The sequence below is a fragment of the Heterodontus francisci genome, chromosome 10, assembly GCF_036365525.1.
Source record: "Heterodontus francisci isolate sHetFra1 chromosome 10, sHetFra1.hap1, whole genome shotgun sequence".
Taxonomy (NCBI): domain Eukaryota; kingdom Metazoa; phylum Chordata; class Chondrichthyes; order Heterodontiformes; family Heterodontidae; genus Heterodontus; species Heterodontus francisci.
Window position 1 is genome coordinate 13,740,213 of NC_090380.1, and position 23,347 is coordinate 13,763,559.

At 47.5% G+C, this 23,347-nt stretch overlaps 1 protein-coding gene across 8 annotated transcripts in view; it reads left to right on the plus strand.

The window, feature by feature from the left end:
• The window catches only part of LOC137374301 (pleckstrin homology-like domain family B member 1), a 505,821-nt gene that overhangs the window by 288,278 nt on the left and 194,196 nt on the right, over positions 1 to 23,347 (plus strand). For all 8 annotated transcript variants that reach the window (XM_068040126.1, XM_068040127.1, XM_068040125.1 and 5 more), the window contains 2 exons: positions 8,669 to 8,809; positions 9,989 to 10,094. In XM_068040126.1, coding sequence (XP_067896227.1) covers positions 8,669 to 8,809; positions 9,989 to 10,094 — 247 coding nt within the window. The remainder of the gene's footprint in view (positions 1 to 8,668; positions 8,810 to 9,988; positions 10,095 to 23,347) is intronic.

A 23,347-nucleotide genomic window follows, 5' to 3' on the forward strand; every position in this document is an offset into this window, starting at 1 on the left:
CCAGCTCTCTCAAAGAGAAATTTCCTCACTCCCATTCCCCTGCCTTCTTCCCATAATCCTGCACATTCTTCCTTTTCATAGAACTATCTAATTCCTTTTTGAATGCTTCAATTGAACCTGCCTCCACCACGTTCTCAGGCAGTTCTCAGACCTTAACCACTCGCTGCATGAAAAAGTTTTTCCTCATGTCACTTCTGCTTCTCTTACTTTAAATCTGTGCCCTCTCGTTCTCAATCCTTTCTCGAGTGGGAACAGTTTCTCTCTATCCACTCTGTCCAGACCCCTCATGATTTTGTATACCTCGATCAAAATCACCTCTCAGCCTTCTCTTCTCCAAGGAAAACAGTCCTAACTTCTCCAAACTATCTTCATAACTGAAATTCCTCATCTCTGGAACCATTCTCGTGAATCTTTTCTGCACTCTCTCCAATGCCCTCACGTGTTTCCTAAAGTGTGGCGCCCAGAACTGGATGCAATACTCCAGCTGAGGCTGAACTAGTGTCTTATACAAGTTCAACATAACTTCCTTGCTCTTGTACTCTATGCCCCTATTAATAAAGCCCAGGATACTTTTTTTTTATTAACCACTCTCTCAACCTGTCCTGCCACCTTCAATGACTTATGCACATATACACCCAGGTCCCTCTGCTCCTGCACCCCCTTTAGAATTATACCCTTCATTGTATATTTTCTCCCCATGTTCTTCCCACCAAAATGAATCACTTCACATTTCTCTGCATTGAACTACATCAGCCACCTGTCTGCCCATCCCACCAACTTGTCTATGTCCTTTTGAAGTTCTACACTATCCTCCTCACAGTTCACAATGCTTCCAAGTTTCGTATCATCTGCAAACTTTGAAATTGTGCCCTGTACACCAAGGTCTAGATCATTAATATATATCAGGAAAAGCAAGGGTCCCAACCAGAAACCTTCCTCCAGCCCAAAAAAGAATCCATTAACCACTACTCTTTGTTTCCTGTCACTCAGCCAATTTCGTATCCATGTTGCCACTGTCCCTTTTATTCCATGAGCTGTAAGTTTGCTCACAAGTCTGTTGTGTGGCACTGTATCAAACGCCTTTTGAAAGTCCACATCAACAGCATTGCCCTCGTCAACCCTCTCTGTCACCTCCTCAAAAAACTCTAGCAAATTAGTTAAACATGATTTTCCCTTAAGAAATCCATGCTGGCTTTCCTTAATTAGCTTAAATTTGTCCATGTGACTGTTGATTTTGTCCCAAATTATTTTTTCCAGAGGTTTCCCCACCACCGAAGGTAAACTGACTGGCTTGTAGTTGCTGGGCTTATCTTTGCACCTTTTTTTGAACAAGAGTGTAATGTTCACTGATATCAGTGCAGAGCAATATTGGTCAGGATGTAACACTGACATTCCTGCCCCACACCACACCCCCACCCCAATCCTGTGTGATTCCCACTAAGTTGAAATTACCCCCAGTACTAACTCAAAAAATATACCCCAGAAAATAGAACATAGAACATAGAACAGTACAGCACAGTACAGGCCCTTCGGCCCACGATGTTGTGCCGACCCTTTAACCTACTCTAAGATCAAACTAACTACCGACCCTTCATTCTACTATCGTCCATGTACCTATCCAAGAGTCGCTTAAATGTCCCTAATGTATCTGCTTCTACTACCACCGCTGGCACGGCATTCCACGCACCCACCACTCTCTGTGTCAAGAACCTACCTCTGACATCTCCCCGAAATCTTCCTCCAATCATCTTAAAATTATGTCCCCTGGTGATTGCCCTTTCCACCCTGGGAAAAAGTCTCTGGCTATCCACTCTATCTATGCCTCTCATCATCTTGTACCCCTCTATCAAGTCACCTCTCATCCTTCTTCACTCCAATGAGAAAAGCCCTAGCTCCCTCAATCTTTCTTCGTAAGACATGCCCTCCAGTCCAGGCAGCATCCTGGTAAATCTCCTCTGCACCCTCTCTAAAGCTTCCACATCCTTCCTATAATGAGGCGACCAGAACTGAACACAATATTCCAAGTGTGGTCGAACCAGGGCCTTATAGAGCTGCAGCATAACCTCGCAGCTCTTAAACTCAATCCCCCTGTTAATGAAAGCCAACACACCATACGCCTTCTTAACAACCCTATCAACTTGGGTGGCAGCTTTGAGCGATCTATGGACATGGACCCCAAGATCCCTCTGTTCCTCCACACTACCAAGAATCCTGTCTTTAAGCCTGTATTCTGCATTCAAATTCGACCTTCCAAAATGAATCACTTCACACTTTTCCAGGTTGAACTCCATCTGCCACTTCTCAGCCCAGCTCTGCATCCTGTCAATGTCCCGTTGCAACCTACAACAGCATTCCACACTATCCACAGCTCCAGCAACCTTCGTGTCATCAGCAAACTTGCTAACCCAGCCTTCCACTTCCTCATCCAAGTCATTTATAAAAATCACAAAGAGCAGAGGTCCCAGAACAGATCCCTGCGGAACACCACTGGTCACCGAGCTCCATGCTGAATACTTTCCATCTACTACCACCCTCTGTCTTCTATGGGACAGCCAATTTTGTATCCAGGCAGCCAACTTTCCCTGTATCCCATGCCTCCTTACTTTCTGAATGAGCCTACCATGGGGAACCTTATCAAACGCCTTGCTAAAATCCATATACACCACATCCGCTGCTCTTCCTTCATCAATGTGTTTTGTCACATCTTCAAAGAATTCAATAAGGCTGGTGAAGCATGACCTGCCTTTCACAAAGCCATGCTGACTGTCTCTAATCAAACCATGCTTTTCCAAATAATCATAAACCCTGTCTCTCAGAATCCTCTCCAATAATTTGCCCACTACCGACGTAAGACTGACTGGTCTATAATTCCCAGGGTTATCCCTATTCCCTTTCTTGAACAAGGGAACAACATTTGCCACCCTCCAATCATCCGGTACTACTCCAGTGGACAGTGAGGACGCAAAGATCATCGCCAAAGGCGCAGCAATCTCTTCCCTCGCTTCCCGTAATATCCTTGGGTATATCCCGTCTGGCCCCGGGGACTTATCTGTCCTCATATCATTCAAAATTTCCAGCACATCCTCCCTCTTAACATCAACCTGTTCGAGCATATCAGCCTGTTCCACGCTGTCCTCACAAACGACCAGGTCCCTCTCACTAGTGAATACTGAAGCAAAGTATTCATTTAGGACCTCCCCTACCTCCTACGACTCCTGGCACAAGTTCCCTCCACTATCCCTGATCGGCCCTACCCTCACTCTGGCCATCCTCTTGTTCCTCACATAAGTGTAGAACGCCTTGGGATTTTCCTTAATCCTACCCGCCAAGACTTTTTCATGTCCCCTTCTAGCTCTCCTAAGTCCATTCTTCAGTTCCTTCCTGGCTACCTTGTAACCCTCTAGAGCCCTGTCTGATCCTTGCTTCCTCAACCTTAAGTAAGCTTCCTTCTTCCTCTTGACTAGCTGTTCCACATCTCTTGTCATCCAAGGTTCCTTCACCCTACCATCCCTTCCCTGCCTCATCAGGACAAACCTATCCAGCAGTCGCAGCAAGTGCTCCCTAAACAACCTCCACAGTTGCCGGCAGTTCCCTTGGGGAGGAAGAGGAGGGTTGCCGTGGAGGTGGGTTCGGCCACTGTAAGCTGCTGCATAAGCAAGGTTTCCTCAGAAGATACAGCGGCCAATTGTGTCAAATGCTCGGGGTGGGGGAATGGCTGGAGCGTATACCGCCTGCTATTATTTTTCTGTGTGCTTTTCTACTTTCAGTACTTGTTCCATGGCGTCGTTCAACTCCCCTGCCTGTCTCTGTCTGCCTGTCTCTGTCTGTCTGTCTCTGTCTGTCTGTCTCTCTGTCTGTCTCTTTCTGATTCTCTGCCTCTGTCTGTCTCTCTCTCTCTGTCTCTCTGTCTCTGTCTGTCTGCCTCTGTCTGTCTCTGTCTCTGCCTGTCTCTCTCTCTGTCTCTCTGTGATTCTCTGCCTCTGTCTGTCTCTCTGTCTCTGCCTGTCTCTCTCTCTGTCTCTCTCTGATTCTCTGCCTCTGTCTGTCTCTCTGTCTCTGTCTGTCTCTCTGTCTCTCTTTCTCTCTGTCTCTCTCTCTCTGATTCTCTGTCTCTGTCTGTCTCTCTGTCTGTCTCTCTCTGTTTCTGTCTGTCTCTCTCTGATTCTCTGTCTCTGTCTCTGTCTCTCTGTCTCTCTCTCTGCCTGTCCTGTGTTTTTTAATGATAGAATCTAAGCTGCGAGTTCCTACGCTTTGCTTCAATGCTGCTATTTAGCACTGTACTTTTCTGCCTGTTTAACATTGCTCTCTGCTCCTTCACTCCTTTTCCCAGGACTATGTGACTGTAAACCAGATTAATCAGTTGTATAGCAGCTCAAAGAACTGTTTCCCCTCTGATTCTGCTGCCGTGTCTCCTGAGGCAGGTGGTGAAGCACCCAGCCCCCAACAGATAAACGCAGATCATCATGACGAGGTTGGTTGGCTTGATCTAGTTTTGGCAAATTAGCACACGAATCTATGGCTGGTAAGGAGAGTGGAAACAAGCCATTCTATTGACCCCAGGGGTTGTCAATCTAATAGGTCACTGCTGAACTGGACTGCGTCTGTTTTTAGATGCCCTGGTGTCTGTCTGCAATGAAATCTGGCCTTGTTTCAATATTAAAATGATGCCCCTGCTCTCATTTTAGACCCTGTCTCCTAAACTCATGTTAATGTGGAGATGGAAGAAGAAGGAGTTCTTCTTGATCCACAAAGCAGCTGCGGGGTACTGCTGGCCTCACCCTCTTACCCTTCCTGAGTGCCTACCCCACTCCTGGTCTCAACCTCTGAGCCTCAGTGTGGGCTGGAATCGGTAAGGCCCAGATAGGTTGGCTGCATCCGGGGCCTGATTTATTCTGGTGAGGCCTGCAGCTGGATTAGCATTGGCCCTCGGGCCTCTCAGTCTGCCCATGTGCACCATCAGATTGGCACCTGATTTGGGGCCCTCGGGAGTTTGAGCCACAGACACCTTGTGGCATTTTATCTCCCAGGGTTCCCAGCTTCAGGCAGTCTGCATAATATAGCAGGCTACCCGTGTAATATTGGCACTTCATGGGCACTCAACCTCCCCTTATGAGGGGACCAATTTCACCTGTTGGCATTATATCTTCCGGAATAGACCTGCTGCTGCTCTGAATCCAGTGTCCACTCCTTCCAGGGCAATGCATGTGGGGATTTCACCAGCCCCACCTCCTTTTGTGATGTCATGGGGTGCAGCCTTGCCCCCCTCCTCCCCTTGCCCCCTGAGGCCTTTCCTGGATGGTTATCTCGGGTGCAGAGACTGGCATTACTGGGTTTTGCCGCATTCCTGCCCGGGCCTATCATCACCTCCCTCGCCCACTCCACCCCAGGAGCCGAGGATATTTGGGATCATTGCCTTCTCTATCAGTTTGCTTACAGTTTCCTAGTAAAATGGCTCAAGGCCAGTAGACAAGCAGTGTTGAACTCTCACCCACTTTCTCTGTGCTGACTCTTTCTAACCTGCTTTTGTTGGTTTAGCTATCAAAGTCATCGCCTCCCAGTCATGGACATGACTCCCCTTCTCACCTCTCCTCCCGCCCTGTGCCGAAACCACCAGTGGTGCATTGGCCTGACGATGTGGTACCTTGTGTAGACGTTGCTCCTCTTCCTCCTCCTGCTGTTCCTCCTCCTCTTCCTTCTCCGCCTCCTCTTCCAGCTAAAAAACATAGCAGGCGCCATCAGGTAACATCTCACTGTCTCATTTCCTCTGATATCAGTCTGATAAATGCTTTTATCTGTTAGATTGGTGTGGTCTGTATGAAATTATAAAAGGCTAAACATTGCATGTTACAGGCAGTATTTATAAATGACCTCTCCAAAATGAATGGGTTTCTACATTCCTTCCCTCTATGGTATCTCTCTCTCTCTCTCTCATGTGTTCTCCCTCCCTTAGGTACACATTCTGCCAATTTGGCACCAGTATGACTTTGATACATTGACTTAGTAAATAGAGATTTTTTCAAAACCAGAAGTCCCAGCTATTAAGCAATCTAATTTATCATTCATTCCACACTCCCTGTCTCTGTAGAGGCATGGTATCTTTTGGAGCTAGACAATCATATAAATATTAACCTATAATCACCCAATAATTAGACTGTTCCACTGGGATAGAGCTTCTTTTTATGCACCAGGGCAAACAGGGGAGTGACGTGTATTCCATCACATTCCTGACTTTATCCCAGTAGATGGTGAGCAGGCTTTGAGTGATCGGGAAGTTTGTGAGTCACTTGTCACAGAGTACCCCGACTGCCCGTCATACTGGAATGATGGTACAGTTCTCACAGGTTTTCCATCCTTTGAGTTGGCCTTTTCTCTGCTGTTGTGTGTTTATTATGTGTTCACCCAGTTACGCTTGAATGATAGAGGATCAACTGCCCCATTCATATAGAATGCATTGGCTACTAACCAGGCAGGGAGAAGTAGGTGTAGTGGTAATATCTCTGAACTAGTAATCCAGAGGCCCCATCTAAAGCCTTGGGGACACGGGTTCAAATCCCACCACAGCAGTTAGTTGAATTTAAATTCAATTAATTAATAATTAGGGAAATTGTTAGAAGCTATTATTAAAGATGTTACAGCAAGGCATTTAGAAAAATTCAAGGTAATCAGGCAGAGTCAACATGATTTTATGAAAGGGAAATCATGTTTAACCAATTTATTGGAGGTCATTGAGGGAGTTACATGTGCTGTGGATAAGAGGGAACTGGTGGATGTACTGTACTTCGATTTCCAGAAGGCATTTGATAAGGTGCCACATCAAAGGTTATTGCAGAAAATAAAAACTCATGGTTTAGGGGGTAACATATTGGCATGGATAGATGATAACAGGAAACAGAGAGTAGGCATAAATGGGTCATTTTCTGGTTGGCAAGATGTAATGAGTGGTGTGCCACAGGGATCAGCGCTGGGGCCTCAAGTTTTTACAATTTATATAACTAACTTGGATGAAGGGACCGAAGGTATGTTTGCTGAATTTGCTGATGACGCAAAGATAGGTGGGAAAGTAAGTAGTGAAGAGGACATAAGGGGGCTACAAAGGGATATAGATAGGTTAAGTGAGTGGGCAAAGACCTGGCAAATGGAGTATAATGTGGGAAAGTGGGAAATTGTCCACTTTGGCAGGAAGCATATTATCTAAACGGTGAGAGATTGCAGAGCTCTGAGATGCAGAAGGATCTGGGTGTCTTAGTGCATCAATCACAAAAGGTTAGTATGCAGGTACAGCAAGTAATTAGGAAAGCTGATAGAATGTTATTGTTTATCGTGAGGGCAATTGAATACAAAAGTAGGGAGGTTATGCTTCAGCTATACTGGGCATTGGTGAGACCACATCAGGAGTACTGTGTACAGTACTGGTCTCCTTATTTAAGGAAGGATGTAAATGCGTTGGAGGCAGTACAGAGAAGGTTTACTAGACTAATACTTGGAATGGGCGGGCTGTCTTACGAGGAAAGATTGGACAGGCTAGGCTTGTAAGGGGTTGCCCATTTAAGACAGAGATGAGGAGAAATTTTTTCTCTCAGAGGGTTGTGAGTCTTTGGAATTCTCTTCCTCAAAAGGCGGTGGAAGCAGAGTCTTTGAATATTTTTAAGGCAGAGGTAGATAGATTCTTGATAAGCAAGGAGGTGAAAGGTTCTCGGGGGTAGGTGGAAATGTGGAGTAATCAGTTCAACCATGAACTTATTGAATGGCGGAGCAGGCTCGAGTGGCTGAGTGGCCTACTTCTGCTCCTAATTCGTATGTTCGTAATAATAAAAATATGGAATTGAAAGCTAGTCTCGGTAATGGTGCCATGAAACTACCATCGATTGTCATAAAAACCCATCTGGTTCACTAATGTCCTTAAGGGAAGGAAATCTGCTGTCCTTCCCTGGTCTGGCCTACATGTGACTCCAGACCCACAGCAATGTGGTTGACTCTTAACTGCCCTCTGAAATGGCCTAGTTAGCCATTCAGTTGTCAAGGGCAATTATGGGTGGGCAACAAACGCTGATCTTGCCAACGATGCCCACATCCCATGAAAAGAATGAAAAAACATAAAGAACTCATTGAACTGAAATCTGATGAACACAGCCCGGGTAAACTGCTTCCATACTGTTTGGCTAGGCATGGAATATATTCTAATTGCCGCAGAACCGATCCCATATCAGACTTCCAGCTTCACCCATCTCCTCACTGGGAATACACATATGGACCCAAGTTGACTGTTGCAAATATTCAAAATGAAATAATACATTAAAAACAAAAGCAGCCAAAATTAGAAGTGCAAACGTTTATGGGACCCACACTTCCCACTGACCAGAAGCTGGACTAACCATACGAACGCTACAACATTCCAGAGATTGAGCACATAATCTCGGGTGACGCTCCAGTGTTGTACTGAGGATGAATTGTGCTGTTGAAGGTGCCGTCTTTCAGAAGGGGTGTTTAACTCTCTGCCCACCCCTTAGGGTGGTTTTCAACAAAGTGTGACAGGACAAGTGTAACAGGAAGTAATACTTGCTACTGCCTGTCAAAGCATGACTTTTAGCATGTATACTGTTACATTTTGCTCTGGAGATGCTCGTTTGCTCAAGGTTCTCATTTGAATATATGATATTTCATTTCAAAGAATTTCCGGACTCTGGAGGACAGGAGAAAACAACAGAAAGAGGGCTTGTATCTGAGCGACACAGTACCGAGGAAAAAGGCCAGCTCGGCTGCTGCATCCAAGTTTAATAGTGCGACTCTGGGCCACAGTTCTACCCCTAAGGTCAGTCTACGTACGGATTAATTGCCATCAAATAGGGTGCTAATTGTGTGAAAGCTGAATTGTGCCAATATTTTCCAGTCTCAAGCAGACCCTTGTAGGAAATAGACCAGGCCTGAAGTTGGATCTGGGCCTCATCTAACTCTTAGGGGGGGGTAATGACTGTTTCTGTCGTGCCTCTACAGGCAGCTCCTGCCCCATGGGCAGTGGCCCTCATGTAAAATCTGGGGTAGAGATGGCGGCAGGTGGGGGTGGGGGGGGGTGGTGATCGCCAGGACTGTGAAGTTGGGGGCTGGGGCAGGGGAGCACTCCTGCTGTATCTGTGTCCACTGAAAATATAGCTCGGTGTCTTCCAGAGCTGCAGGCTTGTGCATCCAATTCATGGCACTCCCGATTTATGCAGGCATTAAATTTGGTGGCTTGAAAAATGAGGAGTACATCTCTGTGCACGACTCCCCGATCGGCTCCCCTATTAAGTGAGAATTCCACGATGTGTTTGTTTTGGAAATTGGAATGGTATCTGTAGAGTTCGATATGCAATCATTTGAGGATGAATTGACTGCTCTTGTACCTACTTGGACAACACTTGCTTTCGAAGCAGCATTTGTTCAAGCTCCTCATTTCGATACATTGTATTTCATTTACAAGAGCTTCCAAACTCGGGAATATCAAAAATGACCCTCTGGGCCCTGGTTTAATTTCTCACATGGATGCAAGACAGGGGCTCAGGCAAGTAGACGAGAAGGGTTCAATTTAAAAGTCAGCCTACTCTTTGACCCAGGTTATAAACAGAGTCACATCCAATAAGGGACTTGCTTGAAGGATGAAAGCCATTTTTTTAATCCAAAGCTTGATGTTAAGGTGGAACAATTTCTCTTTTTGCCTGTGAATCTGAAAGTAGCTTTCATGAAACTATGAAACAAAAAGGCAGGGATACAGACAACCCTTGGTGTTTGTTCCACTCTCACATCAAACTATTTACAAACTCAGAACTCCCATTATACTAAAAGAGGGGATTCATTTTCAGTCATATTGGGCAGCTTGTGACATTGCTCTTGTTTGTGTGGAGTATAAGTGCTCACAGTGAATTATTCTACGTTCACTACTGTGGATCAGTGGCCGTGTCCACTTTCAGATCTGGTCCCGAACTGGACAATTACAAGTTCCTTTTCTGTCCTGCAGTCTCACTCACCACTGGCTCAAAGCAACAGCTGCAGTAACATTCTACCTCACAACCTGACAGCGAGTGTCAAGGAGTTAGACATTAGGAGGCAACAAGGGAACAAAGGTATGTAATATTCATATTGTTCCCGGTGTGTGTGATACTGGTGACGTCCCGCTGTGTGTGATATTGGTCATATCCCACTGCGTGTGATATTGGTCATGTCCCACTGTGTGTGATATCGGTGTCGTCCCACTGTGTGTGATATCGGTGTCGTCCCGCTGTGTGTGAGATTGGTGATGTCCCACTGTGTGTGATATTGGTGTCGTCCCGCTGTGTGTGATATTGGTCATGTCCCACTGTGTGTGATATTGATGTCGCCCCGCTGTGTGTGATATCGGTGTCGTCCCACTGTGTGTGATATCGATGTCGTCCCACTGTGTGTGATATCGGTGTTGTCCCGCTGTGTGTGATATTGGTGTCGTCCCGCTGTGTGTGATATTGGTGATGTCCCACTGTGTGTGATATTGGTGTCGTCCCGCTGTGCGTGATATCGGTGTCGTCCCACTGTGTGTGATATCGGTGTCGTCCCACTGTGTGTGATATTGGTGATGTCCTACTGCGTGTGATATTGGCGACGTCCCGCTGTGTGTGATATTGGTGATGTCCCGCTGTGTGTGATATTGGTGACGTCCCGCTGTGTGTGATATTGGTGACGTCCCGCTGTGTGTGATATTGGTGACGTCCCACTGTGTGTGATATTGGTGTCGTCCCGCTGTGTGTGATATCGGTGTCGTCCCACTGTGTGTGATATCGGTGTCGTCCCACTGTGTGTGATATTGGTGATGTCCTACTGCGTGTGATATTTGTCATGTCCCACTGTGTGTGATATTGGTGTCGTCCCACTGTGTGTGATATTGGTGTCGTCCCACTGTGTGTGATATTGGTGATGTCCCACTGTGTGTGATATTGGCGACGTCCCGCTGTGTGTGATATTGGTGACGTCCCGCTGTGTGTGATATTGGTGACGTCCCGCTGTGTGTGATATTGGTGACGTCCCACTGTGTGTGATATTGGTGTCGTCCCGCTGTGTGTGATATCGGTGTCGTCCCACTGTGTGTGATATCGGTGTCGTCCCACTGTGTGTGATATTGGTGATGTCCTACTGCGTGTGATATTTGTCATGTCCCACTGTGTGTGATATTGGTGTCGTCCCACTGTGTGTGATATTGGTGTCGTCCCACTGTGTGTGATATTGGTGATGTCCCACTGTGTGTGATATTGGCGACGTCCCGCTGTGTGTGATATTGGTGATGTCCCACTGTGTGTGATATTGGCGACGTCCCGCTGTGTGTGATATTGGTGATGTCCCACTGTGTGTGATATTGCTGACGTCCCGCTGTGTGTGATATTGGTGACGTCCCACTGTGTGTGATATTGCTGACGTCCCGCTGTGTGTGATATTGCTGACGTCCCGCTGTGTGTGATATTGGTGACGTCCCACTGTGTGTGATTTTGGCGACGTCCCGCTGTGTGTGATATTGGTGATGTCCCACTGTGTGTGATATTGGTGTCGTCCCGCTGTGTGTGATATTGGTGATGTCCCACTGTGTGTGATATTGGTGCCGTCCCGCTGTGTGTGATATCGGTGTCGTCCCGCTGTGTGTGATATTGGTGTCGTCCCGCTGTGTCTGATATCTGTGTCGTCCCGCTGTGTGTGAGATTGGTGATGTCCCACTGTGTGTGATATTGGTGTCGTCCCGCTGTGTGTGATATTGGTCATGTCCCACTGTGTGTGATATTGTTGTCGTCCCACTGTGTGTGATATCGGTGTTGTCCCACTGTGTGTGAGATTGGTGATGTCCCACTGTGTGTGATATCGGTGTCGTCCCGCTGTGTGTGATATCGGTGTCGTCCCACTGTGTGTGATATTGGTGATGTCCCGCTGTGTCAGATATCGGTGTCGTCCCACTGTGTGTGATATTGGTGATGTCCCACTGTGTGTGATATTGGTGTCGTCCCGCTGTGTGTGATATCGGTGTCGTCCCGCTGTGTGTGATATCGGTGTCGTCCCACTGTGTGTGATATCGGTGTCGCCTGACTGTGTGTGATATTGGTGATGTCCTACTGCGTGTGATATTGGTCATGTCCCACTGTGTGTGATATCGGTGTCGTCCCACTGTGTGTGATATCGGTGTCGTCCCACTGTGTGTGATATTGGTGATGTCCCACTGTGTGTGATATTGGTGTCGTCCCGCTGGGTGTGATATTGGTGTCGTCCCGCTGTGTGTGATATTGGTGATGTCCCACTGTGTGTGATATCGGTGTCGTCCCACTGTGTGTGATATCGGTGTCGTCCCACTGTGTGTGATATTGGTGATGTCCTACTGCGTGTGATATTTGTCATGTCCCACTGTGTGTGATATTGGTGTCGTCCCACTGTGTGTGATATTGGTGTCGTCCCACTGTGTGTGATATTGGTGATGTCCCACTGTGTGTGATATTGGCAACGTCCCGCTGTGTGTGATATTGGTGATGTCCCACTGTGTGTGATATTGGCGACGTCCCGCTGTGTGTGGTATTGGTGATGTCCCACTGTGTGTGATATTGATGTTGTCCCGCTGTGTGTGATATCGGTGTCGTCCCGTTGTGTGTGATATTGGTGTCGTCCCGCTGTGTGTGATATCGGTGTCGTCCCACTGTGTGTGATATCGGTGTCGCCTCACTGTGTGTGATATTGGTGATATCCTACTGCGTGTGATATTGGTCATGTCCCACTGTGTGTGATATCGGTGTCGTCCCACTGTGTGTGATATCGGTGTCGTCCCACTGTGTGTGATATTGGTGTCGTCCCACTGTGTGTGATATTGGTGATGTCCCACTGTGTGTGATATTGGTGTCGTCCCGCTGTGTGTGATATCGGTGTCGTCCCACTGTGTGTGATATTGGTGATGTCCCGCTGTGTGTGATATCGGTGTCGTCCCACTGTGTGTGATATTGGTGATGTCCCACTGTGTGTGATATTGGTGTCGTCCCGCTGTGTGTGATATCGGTGTCGTCCCGCTGTGTGTGATATCGGTGTCGTCCCACTGTGTGTGATATCGGTGTCGCCTGACTGTGTGTGATATTGGTGATGTCCTACTGCGTGTGATATTGGTCATGTCCCACTGTGTGTGATATTGGCGACGTCCCGCTGTGTGTGATATCGGTGTCGTCCCACTGTGTGTGATATTGGTGATGTCCTACTGCGTGTGATATTTGTCATGTCCCACTGTGTGTGATATTGGTGTCGTCCCACTGTGTGTGATATTGGTGTCGTCCCACTGTGTGTGATATTGGTGATGTCCCACTGTGTGTGATATTGGCGACGTCCCGCTGTGTGTGATATTGGTGATGTCCCACTGTGTGTGATATTGGCGACGTCCCGCTGTGTGTGATATTGGTGATGTCCCACTGTGTGTGATATTGCTGACGTCCCGCTGTGTGTGATATTGGTGACGTCCCACTGTGTGTGATATTGCTGACGTCCCGCTGTGTGTGATATTGCTGACGTCCCGCTGTGTGTGATATTGGTGACGTCCCACTGTGTGTGATTTTGGCGACGTCCCGCTGTGTGTGATATTGGTGATGTCCCACTGTGTGTGATATTGGTGTCGTCCCGCTGTGTGTGATATTGGTGATGTCCCACTGTGTGTGATATTGGTGCCGTCCCGCTGTGTGTGATATCGGTGTCGTCCCGCTGTGTGTGATATTGGTGTCGTCCCGCTGTGTCTGATATCTGTGTCGTCCCGCTGTGTGTGAGATTGGTGATGTCCCACTGTGTGTGATATTGGTGTCGTCCCGCTGTGTGTGATATTGGTCATGTCCCACTGTGTGTGATATTGTTGTCGTCCCACTGTGTGTGATATCGGTGTTGTCCCACTGTGTGTGAGATTGGTGATGTCCCACTGTGTGTGATATTGGTGTCGTCCCGCTGTGTGTGATATCGGTGTCGTCCCACTGTGTGTGATATTGGTGATGTCCCGCTGTGTGTGATATCGGTGTCGTCCCACTGTGTGTGATATTGGTGATGTCCCACTGTGTGTGATATTGGTGTCGTCCCGCTGTGTGTGATATCGGTGTCGTCCCGCTGTGTGTGATATCGGTGTCGTCCCACTGTGTGTGATATCGGTGTCGCCTGACTGTGTGTGATATTGGTGATGTCCTACTGCGTGTGATATTGGTCATGTCCCACTGTGTGTGATATCGGTGTCGTCCCACTGTGTGTGATATCGGTGTCGTCCCACTGTGTGTGATATTGGTGATGTCCCACTGTGTGTGATATTGGTGTCGTCCCGCTGGGTGTGATATTGGTGTCGTCCCGCTGTGTGTGATATTGGTGATGTCCCACTGTGTGTGATATCGGTGTCGTCCCACTGTGTGTGATATCGGTGTCGTCCCACTGTGTGTGATATTGGTGATGTCCTACTGCGTGTGATATTTGTCATGTCCCACTGTGTGTGATATTGGTGTCGTCCCACTGTGTGTGATATTGGTGTCGTCCCACTGTGTGTGATATTGGTGATGTCCCACTGTGTGTGATATTGGCAACGTCCCGCTGTGTGTGATATTGGTGATGTCCCACTGTGTGTGATATTGGCGACGTCCCGCTGTGTGTGGTATTGGTGATGTCCCACTGTGTGTGATATTGATGTTGTCCCGCTGTGTGTGATATCGGTGTCGTCCCGCTGTGTGTGATATTGGTGTCGTCCCGCTGTGTGTGATATCGGTGTCGTCCCACTGTGTGTGATATCGGTGTCGCCTCACTGTGTGTGATATTGGTGATATCCTACTGCGTGTGATATTGGTCATGTCCCACTGTGTGTGATATCGGTGTCGTCCCACTGTGTGTGATATCGGTGTCGTCCCACTGTGTGTGATATTGGTGATGTCCCACTGTGTGTGATATTGGTGTCGTCCCGCTGTGTGTGATATTGGTGTCGTCCCACTGTGTGTGATATTGGTGATGTCCCACTGTGTGTGATATTGGTGTCGTCCCGCTGTGTGTGATATCGGTGTCGTCCCACTGTGTGTGATATTGGTGATGTCCCGCTGTGTGTGATATCGGTGTCGTCCCACTGTGTGTGATATTGGTGATGTCCCACTGTGTGTGATATTGGTGTCGTCCCGCTGTGTGTGATATCGGTGTCGTCCCGCTGTGTGTGATATCGGTGTCGTCCCACTGTGTGTGATATCGGTGTCGCCTGACTGTGTGTGATATTGGTGATGTCCTACTGCGTGTGATATTGGTCATGTCCCACTGTGTGTGATATTGGCGACGTCCCGCTGTGTGTGATATTGGTGATGTCCCACTGTGTGTGATATTGGCGACGTCCCGCTGTGTGTGATATTGGCGACGTCCCGCTGTGTGTGATATTGGTGACGTCCCGCTGTGTGTGATATTGGTGACGTCCCGCTGTGTGTGATATTGGTCATGTCCCACTGTGTGTGATATTGGTGTCGTCCCGCTGTGTGTGATATTGGTCATGTCCCACTGTGTGTGATATTGGTGTCGTCCCGCTGTGTGTGATATCGGTGTCGTCCCGCTGTGTGTGATATCGGTGTCGTCCCACTGTGTGTGATATTGGTGTTGTCCCGCCGTGTGTGATATTGGTGACGTCCCACCGTGTGTGATATTGGTGACCTCCCACTATGTGTGATATTGGTGTTGTCCCGCTGTGTGTGATATTGGTGACGTCTCACTGTGTGTGATATTGGTGTCGTCCCGCTGTGTGTGATATTGGTGACGTCCCACGGTGTGTGATATTGGTGTCGTCCCGCTGTGTGTGATATTGGTGACGTCCCGCTGTGTGTGATATTGGTGACGTCCCACTGTGTGTGATATTGGTGTCGTCCCACTGTGTGTGATATTGGTGACATCCCACTGTGTGTGATATTGGTCATGTCCCACTGTGTGTGATATTAGTGTCGTCCCACTGTGTGTGATATTGGTGAAGTCCCACTGTGTGTGATATCGATGTCGTCCCACTGCATGTGATATTGGTGACGTCCCACTGTGTGTGATATTGGTGACGTCCCACTGTGTGTAATATTGGTCATGTCCCACTGTGTGTGATATCGGTGTCGTCACGCTGTGTGTGATATCGGTGTCGTCCCACTGTGTGTGATATCGGTGTCGTCCCACTGTGTGTGATATTGGTGACGTCCCACTGTGTGTGATATTGGTGACGTCCGACTGTGTGTGATATCGGTGTCGTCCCACTGTGTGTGATATTGGTGACGTCCCACTGTGTGTGATATCGGTGTCGTCCCACTGTGTGTGATATTGGTGTCGTCCAACTGTGTGTGATATTGGTGTCGTCCTGCTGTGTGTGATATTACTGGTCTCAGTGCGGTGTGTGATATTACTGGTCACAGTGAGATGTGTGATATGACTGGTCACAGTGCGATGTGTGATATTATTGGTCTCAGAGCGGTGTGTGATATTACTGGTCACAATGCGATGTGTGATATTACTGGTCTCAGTGCGGTGTGTGATATTACTGGTCACAGTGCGATGTGTGATATTACTGGTCTCAGTGCGATGTGTGATATTACTGGTCACAGTGCGATGTGTGATATAACTGGTCACGGTGCGGTGTGTGATATTACTGGTCTTGGTGCAGTGTGTGATATTACTGGTCTCGGTGCGGTGTGTGATATTACTGGGCACGGTGCGGTGTCTGATATTACTGGTCTCAGTGCGGTGTGTGATAATACTGGTCACAGTGCGGTGTGTGATATTATTGGTCGCAGTGCGCTGTGTGATAATACTGGTCACAGTGCGGTGTGTGATATTATTGGTCTCAGAGCGGTGTGTGATATTACTGGTCACAGTGCGGTGTGTGATATTATTGGTCTCAGTGCGGTGTGTGATAATACTGGTCACGGTCGGTGTGTGATATTACTGGTCTCAGTGCGGTGTGTGATAATACTGGTCACAGTGCGGTGTGTGATATTACTGGTCTCAGTGTGATGTGTGATATTACTGGTCTCAGTGCGGTGTGTGATATTACTGGTCACAGTGCGGTGTGTGATATTACTGGTCACAGTGCGGTGTGTGATATTACTGGTCTCAGTGCAGTGTGTGATATTACTGGTGTCAGAGCGGTGTGTGATATTACTGGTCACAGTGCGGTGTGTGATATTATTGGTCTCAGTGCGGTGTGTGATAATACTGGTCACGGTCGGTGTGTGATATTACTGGTCTCAGTGCGGTGTGTGATAATACTGGTCACAGTGCGGTGTGTGATATTACTGGTCTCAGTGTGATGTGTGATATTACTGGTCTCAGTGCGGTGTGTGATATTACTGGTCACAGTGCGGTGTGTGATATTACTGGTCACAGTGCGGTGTGTGATATTACTGGTCTCAGTGCAGTGTGTGATATTACTGGTGTCAGAGCGGTGTGTGATATTACTGGTCACAGTGCGGTGTGTGATATTATTGGTCTCAGTGCGGTGTGTGATAATACTGGTCACGGTCGGTGTGTGATATTACTGGTCTCAGTGCGGTGTGTGATAATACTGGTCACAGTGCAGTATGTGATATTACTGGTCTCGGTCCAGTATGTGATATTACTGGTCTCGGTGCAGTATGCGATATAACTGGTCACAGTGCGATGTGTGATATTACTGGTCACAGTGCGGTGTGTGATATTACTGGTCTCGGTGCAGTGTGTGATATTACTGGTCTCGGTGCAGTATGTGATATTACTGGTCTCGGTGCGGTGTGTGATATTACTGGTCTCAGTGCGGTGTGTGATATTACTGGTCTCACTGTGGTGTGTGATATTACTGGTCACAGTGCGATGTGTGATATTAGTGGTCTCAGTGCGGTGTGTGATATTACTGGTCTCAGTGCGATGTGTGATATTACTGGTCACAATGCGGTGTGTGATATTACTGGTCACAGTGCGATGTGTGATACTACTGGTCTCAGAGCGGTGTGTGATATAACTGGTCTCAGTGCGATGAATAATATTACTGGTCACAGTGCGATGTGTGATACTACTGGTCTCAGAGCGGTGTGTGATAATACTGGTCACAGTGCGGTGTGTGATATTATTGGTCGCAGTGCGCTGTGTGATAATACTGGTCACAGTGCGGTGTGTGATATTATTGGTCTCAGAGCGGTGTGTGATATTACTGGTCACAGTGCGGTGTGTGATATTATTGGTCTCAGTGCGGTGTGTGATAATACTGGTCACGGTCGGTGTGTGATATTATTGGTCTCAGTGCGGTGTGTGATAATACTGGTCACAGTGCGGTGTGTGATATTACTGGTCTCAGTGTGATGTGTGATATTACTGGTCTCAGTGCGGTGTGTGATATTACTGGTCACAGTGCGGTGTGTGATATTACTGGTCTCAGTGCGGTGTGCGATATTACTGGTCTCAGTGCAGTGTGTGATATTACTGGTCTCAGTGCGGTGTGTGATATTACTGGTCACAGTGCGATGTGTGATAATACTGGTCACGGTCGGTGTGTGATATTACTGGTCTCAGTGCGGTGTGTGATAATACTGGTCACAGTGCAGTATGTGAGATTACTGGTCTCGGTCCAGTATGTGATATTACTGGTCTCGGTGCAGTATGCGATAGAACTGGTCACAGTGCGATGTGTGATATTACTGGTCACAGTGCGGTGTGTGATATTACTGGTCTCGGTGCAGTATGTGATATTATTGGTCTCGGTGCAGTGTGTGATATTACTGGTCTCGGTGCAGTATGTGATATTACTGGGCTCGGTGCAGTGTGTGATATTACTGGTCTCGGTGCGGTGTGTGATATTACTGGTCTCGGTGCAGTATGCGATATTACTGGTAACAGCGCGGTGTGTGATATTACTGGTCTCAGTGCGGTGTGTGATATTACTGGTCTCACTGTGGTGTGTGATATTACTGGTCACAGTGCGATGTGTGATATTATTGGTCTCAGTGCGGTGTGTGATATTACTGGTCTCAGTGCGATGTGTGATATTACTGGTCACAATGCGGTGTGTGATATTACTGGTCACAGTGCGATGTGTGATACTACTGGTCTCAGAGCGGTGTGTTATATAACTGGTCTCAGTGCGATGAATAATATTACTGGTCACAGTGCGATGTGTGATACTACTGGTCTCAGAGCGGTGTGTGATATAACTGGTCTCAGTGCGATGTGTGAGATTACTGGTTTCAGTGCAGTGTGTGATATTACTGGTCTCAGTGCGGTGTGTGATATTAGTGGTCTCAGTGCGGTGTATGATATTACTGGTCTCAGTGCGGTGTGTGATATTACTGGTCACAGTGCGATGTGTGATATTACTGGTCTCAGTGCGATGTGTGATATTACTGGTCTCAGTGCGATGTGTGATATTACTGGTCTCAGTGCGGTGTGTGATATGACTGGTCACAGTGCGATGTGTGATATTACTGGTCACAGTGCGATGTGTGATATTATTGGTCTCAGAGCAGTGTGTGATATTACTGGTCTCGGTGCGGTGTGTGATATTATTGGGCACGGTGCGGTGTGTGATATTACTGGTCTCAGTGCGGTGTGTGATAATACTGGTCACAGTGCGATGTGTGATATTATTGGTCGCAGTGCGCTGTGTGATAATACTGGTCACAGTGCGGTGTGTGATATTATTGGTCTTCGAGCGGTGTGTGATATTACTGGTCTGAGTGCGATGTGTGATATTGCTGGTCTCAGAGCGGTGTGTGATATTACTGGTTTCAGTGCGATGTGTGATATTACTGGTCTCAGAGCGGTTTGTGATATTACTGGTCTCAGAGCGGTGTGTGATATTACTGGTCTCAGTGCGGTGTGTGATATTACTGGTCACAGTGCGATGTGTGATATTACTGGTCACAGTGCGATGTGTGATATTATTGGTCTCAGAGCGGTGTGTGATATTACTGGTCACGGTGCGGTGTGTGACATTACTGGTCTCGGTGCAGTGTGTGATATTACTGGTCTCGGTGCAGTGTGTGATATTACTGGTCACAGTTCAGTATGTGATATTACTGGTCTCAGTGCGGTGTGTGATATTACTGGTCTCACTGCGATGTGTAATATTACTGGTCACAGTGCGATGTGTGATACTACTGGTCTCAGAGCGGTGTGTGATATAACTGGTCTCAGTGCGATGTGTGATATTACTGGTCTCAGTGCGGTGTGTGATATTACTGGTCTCAGTGCGGTGTATGATATTACTGGTCTCAGTGCGAAGTGTGATATTACTGGTCTCAGTGCGGTGTGTGATATTACTGGTCACAGTGCGATGTGTGATATTACAGGTCTCAGAGCGGTGTGTGATATTACTGGTCTCAGAGCGGTGTGTGATATTGCTGGTCTCAGTGCGATGTGTGATATTACTGGTCTCAGTGCGATGTGTGATATTACTGGTCTCAGTGCGGTGTGTGATATTACTGGTCACAGTGCGATGTGTGATATTACTGGTCACAGTGCGATGTGTGATATTATTGGTCTCAGAGCGGTGTGTGATATTACTGGTCACGGTGCGGTGTGTGATATTGCTGGTCTTGGTGCAGTGTGTGATATTACTGGTCTCGGTGCGGTGTGTGATATTACTGGGCACGGTGCGGTGTGTGATATTACTGGTCTCAGTGCGGTGTGTGATAATACTGGTCACAGTGCGGTGTGTGATATTATTGGTCGCAGTGCGCTGTGTGATAATACTGGTCACAGTGCGGTGTGTGATATTATTGGTCTCAGAGCGGTGTGTGATATTACTGGTCACAGTGCGGTGTGTGATATTATTGGTCTCAGTGCGGTGTGTGATAATACTGGTCACGGTCGGTGTGTGATATTACTGGTCTCAGTGCGGTGTGTGATAATACTGGTCACAGTGCGGTGTGTGACATTACTGGTCTCTGTGTGATGTGTGATATTACTGGTCTCAGTGCGGTGTGTGATATTACTGGTCACAGTGCGGTGTGTTATATTACTGGTCACAGTGCGGTGTGTGATATTACTGGTCTCAGTGCAGTGTGTGATATTACTGGTCTCATTGCGGTGTGTGATATTCCTGGTCACAGTGCGGTGTGTGACATTATTGGTCTCAGTGCGGTGTGTGATATTACTGGTCTCAGTGCGGTGTGTGATATTACTGGACTCAGAGCGGTGTGTGATATTACTGGTCTCAGTGCGATGTGTGATATTACTGGTCTCAGTACGATATGTGATAATACTGGTCTCAGTGCGGTGTGTCATATTACTGGTCACAGTGCGATGTGTGATATTACTGGTCACAGTGCGGTGTGTGATATTACTGGTCTCGGTGCAGTATGTGATATTACTGGTCTCGGTGCAGTGTGTGATATTACTGGTCTCGGTGCAGTATGTGATATTACTGGGCTCGGTGCAGTGTGTGATATTACTGGTCTCGGTGCGGTGTGTGATATTACTGGTCTCGGTGCAGTATGCGATATTACTGGTAACAGCGCGGTGTGTGATATTACTGGTCTCAGTGCGGTGTGTGATATTACTGGTCTCACTGTGGTGTGTGATATTACTGGTCACAGTGCGATGTGTGATATTATTGGTCTCAGTGCGGTGTGTGATATTACTGGTCTCAGTGCGATGTGTGATATTACTGGTCACAATGCGGTGTGTGATATTACTGGTCACAGTGCGATGTGTGATACTACTGGTCTCAGAGCGGTGTGTTATATAACTGGTCTCAGTGCGATGAATAATATTACTGGTCACAGTGCGATGTGTGATACTACTGGTCTCAGAGCGGTGTGTGATATAACTGGTCTCAGTGCGATGTGTGAGATTACTGGTTTCAGTGCAGTGTGTGATATTACTGGTCTCAGTGCGGTGTGTGATATTAGTGGTCTCAGTGCGGTGTATGATATTACTGGTCTCAGTGCGATGTGTGATATTACTGGTCTCAGTGCGGTGTGTGATATTACTGGTCACAGTGCGATGTGTGATATTACTGGTCTCAGTGCGATGTGTGATATTACTGGTCTCAGAGCGGTGTGTGATATTACTGGTCTCAGAGCGGTGTGTGATATTACTGGTCTCAGTGCGATGTGTGATATTACTGGTCTCAGTGCGATGTGTGATATTACTGGTCTCAGTGCGGTGTGTGATATGACTGGTCACAGTGCGATGTGTGATATTACTGGTCACAGTGCGATGTGTGATATTATTGGTCTCAGAGCGGTGTGTGATATTACTGGTCACGGTGCGGTGTGTGATATTACTGGTCTTGGTGCAGTGTGTGATATTACTGGTCTCGGTGCGGTGTGTGATATTATTGGGCACGGTGCGGTGTGTGATATTACTGGTCTCAGTGCGGTGTGTGATAATACTGGTCACAGTGCGATGTGTGATATTATTGGTCGCAGTGCGCTGTGTGATAATACTGGTCACAGTGCGGTGTGTGATATTATTGGTCTCCGAGCGGTGTGTGATATTACTGGTCTGAGTGCGATGTGTGATATTGCTGGTCTCAGAGCGGTGTGTGTTATTACTGGTTTCAGTGCGATGTGTGATATTACTGGTCTCAGAGCGGTGTGTGATATTACTGGTCTCAGAGCGGTGTGTGATATTACTGGTCTCAGTGCGGTGTGTGATATTACTGGTCACAGTGCGATGTGTGATATTACTGGTCACAGTGCGATGTGTGATATTATTGGTCTCAGAGCGGTGTGTGATATTACTGGTCACGGTGCGGTGTGTGACATTACTGGTCTCGGTGCAGTGTGTGATATTACTGGTCTCGGTGCAGTATGTGATATTACTGGTCACAGTTCAGTATGTGATATGACTGGTCTTGGTGCGGTGTGTGATATTACTGGTCTCGGTGCGGTGTGTGATATTACTGGTCTCGGTGCAGTATGCGATATTACTGGTAACAGTGCGGTGTGTGATATTACTGGTCTCAGTGCGGTGTGTGATATTACTGGTCTCACTGCGGTGTGTGATATTACTGGTCACAGTGCGATGTGTGATATTATTGGTCTCACTGCGGTGTGTGATATTACTGGTCTCAGTGCGATGTGTGATATTACTGGTCACAGTGCCATGTGTGATATTATTGGTCTCAGAGCGGTGTGTGATATCACTGGTCTCAGTGCGATGTGTAATATTACTGGTCACAGTGCGATGTGTGATACTACTGGTCTCAGAGCGGTGTGTGATATAACTGGTCTCAGTGCGATGTGTGATATTACTGGTCTCAGTGCGGTGTGTGATATTACTGGTCTCAGTGCGGTGTATGATATTACTGGTCTCAGTGCGAAGTGTGATATTACTGGCCTCAGTGCGGTGTGTGATATTACTGGTCACAGTGCGATGTGTGATATTACTGGTCTCAGAG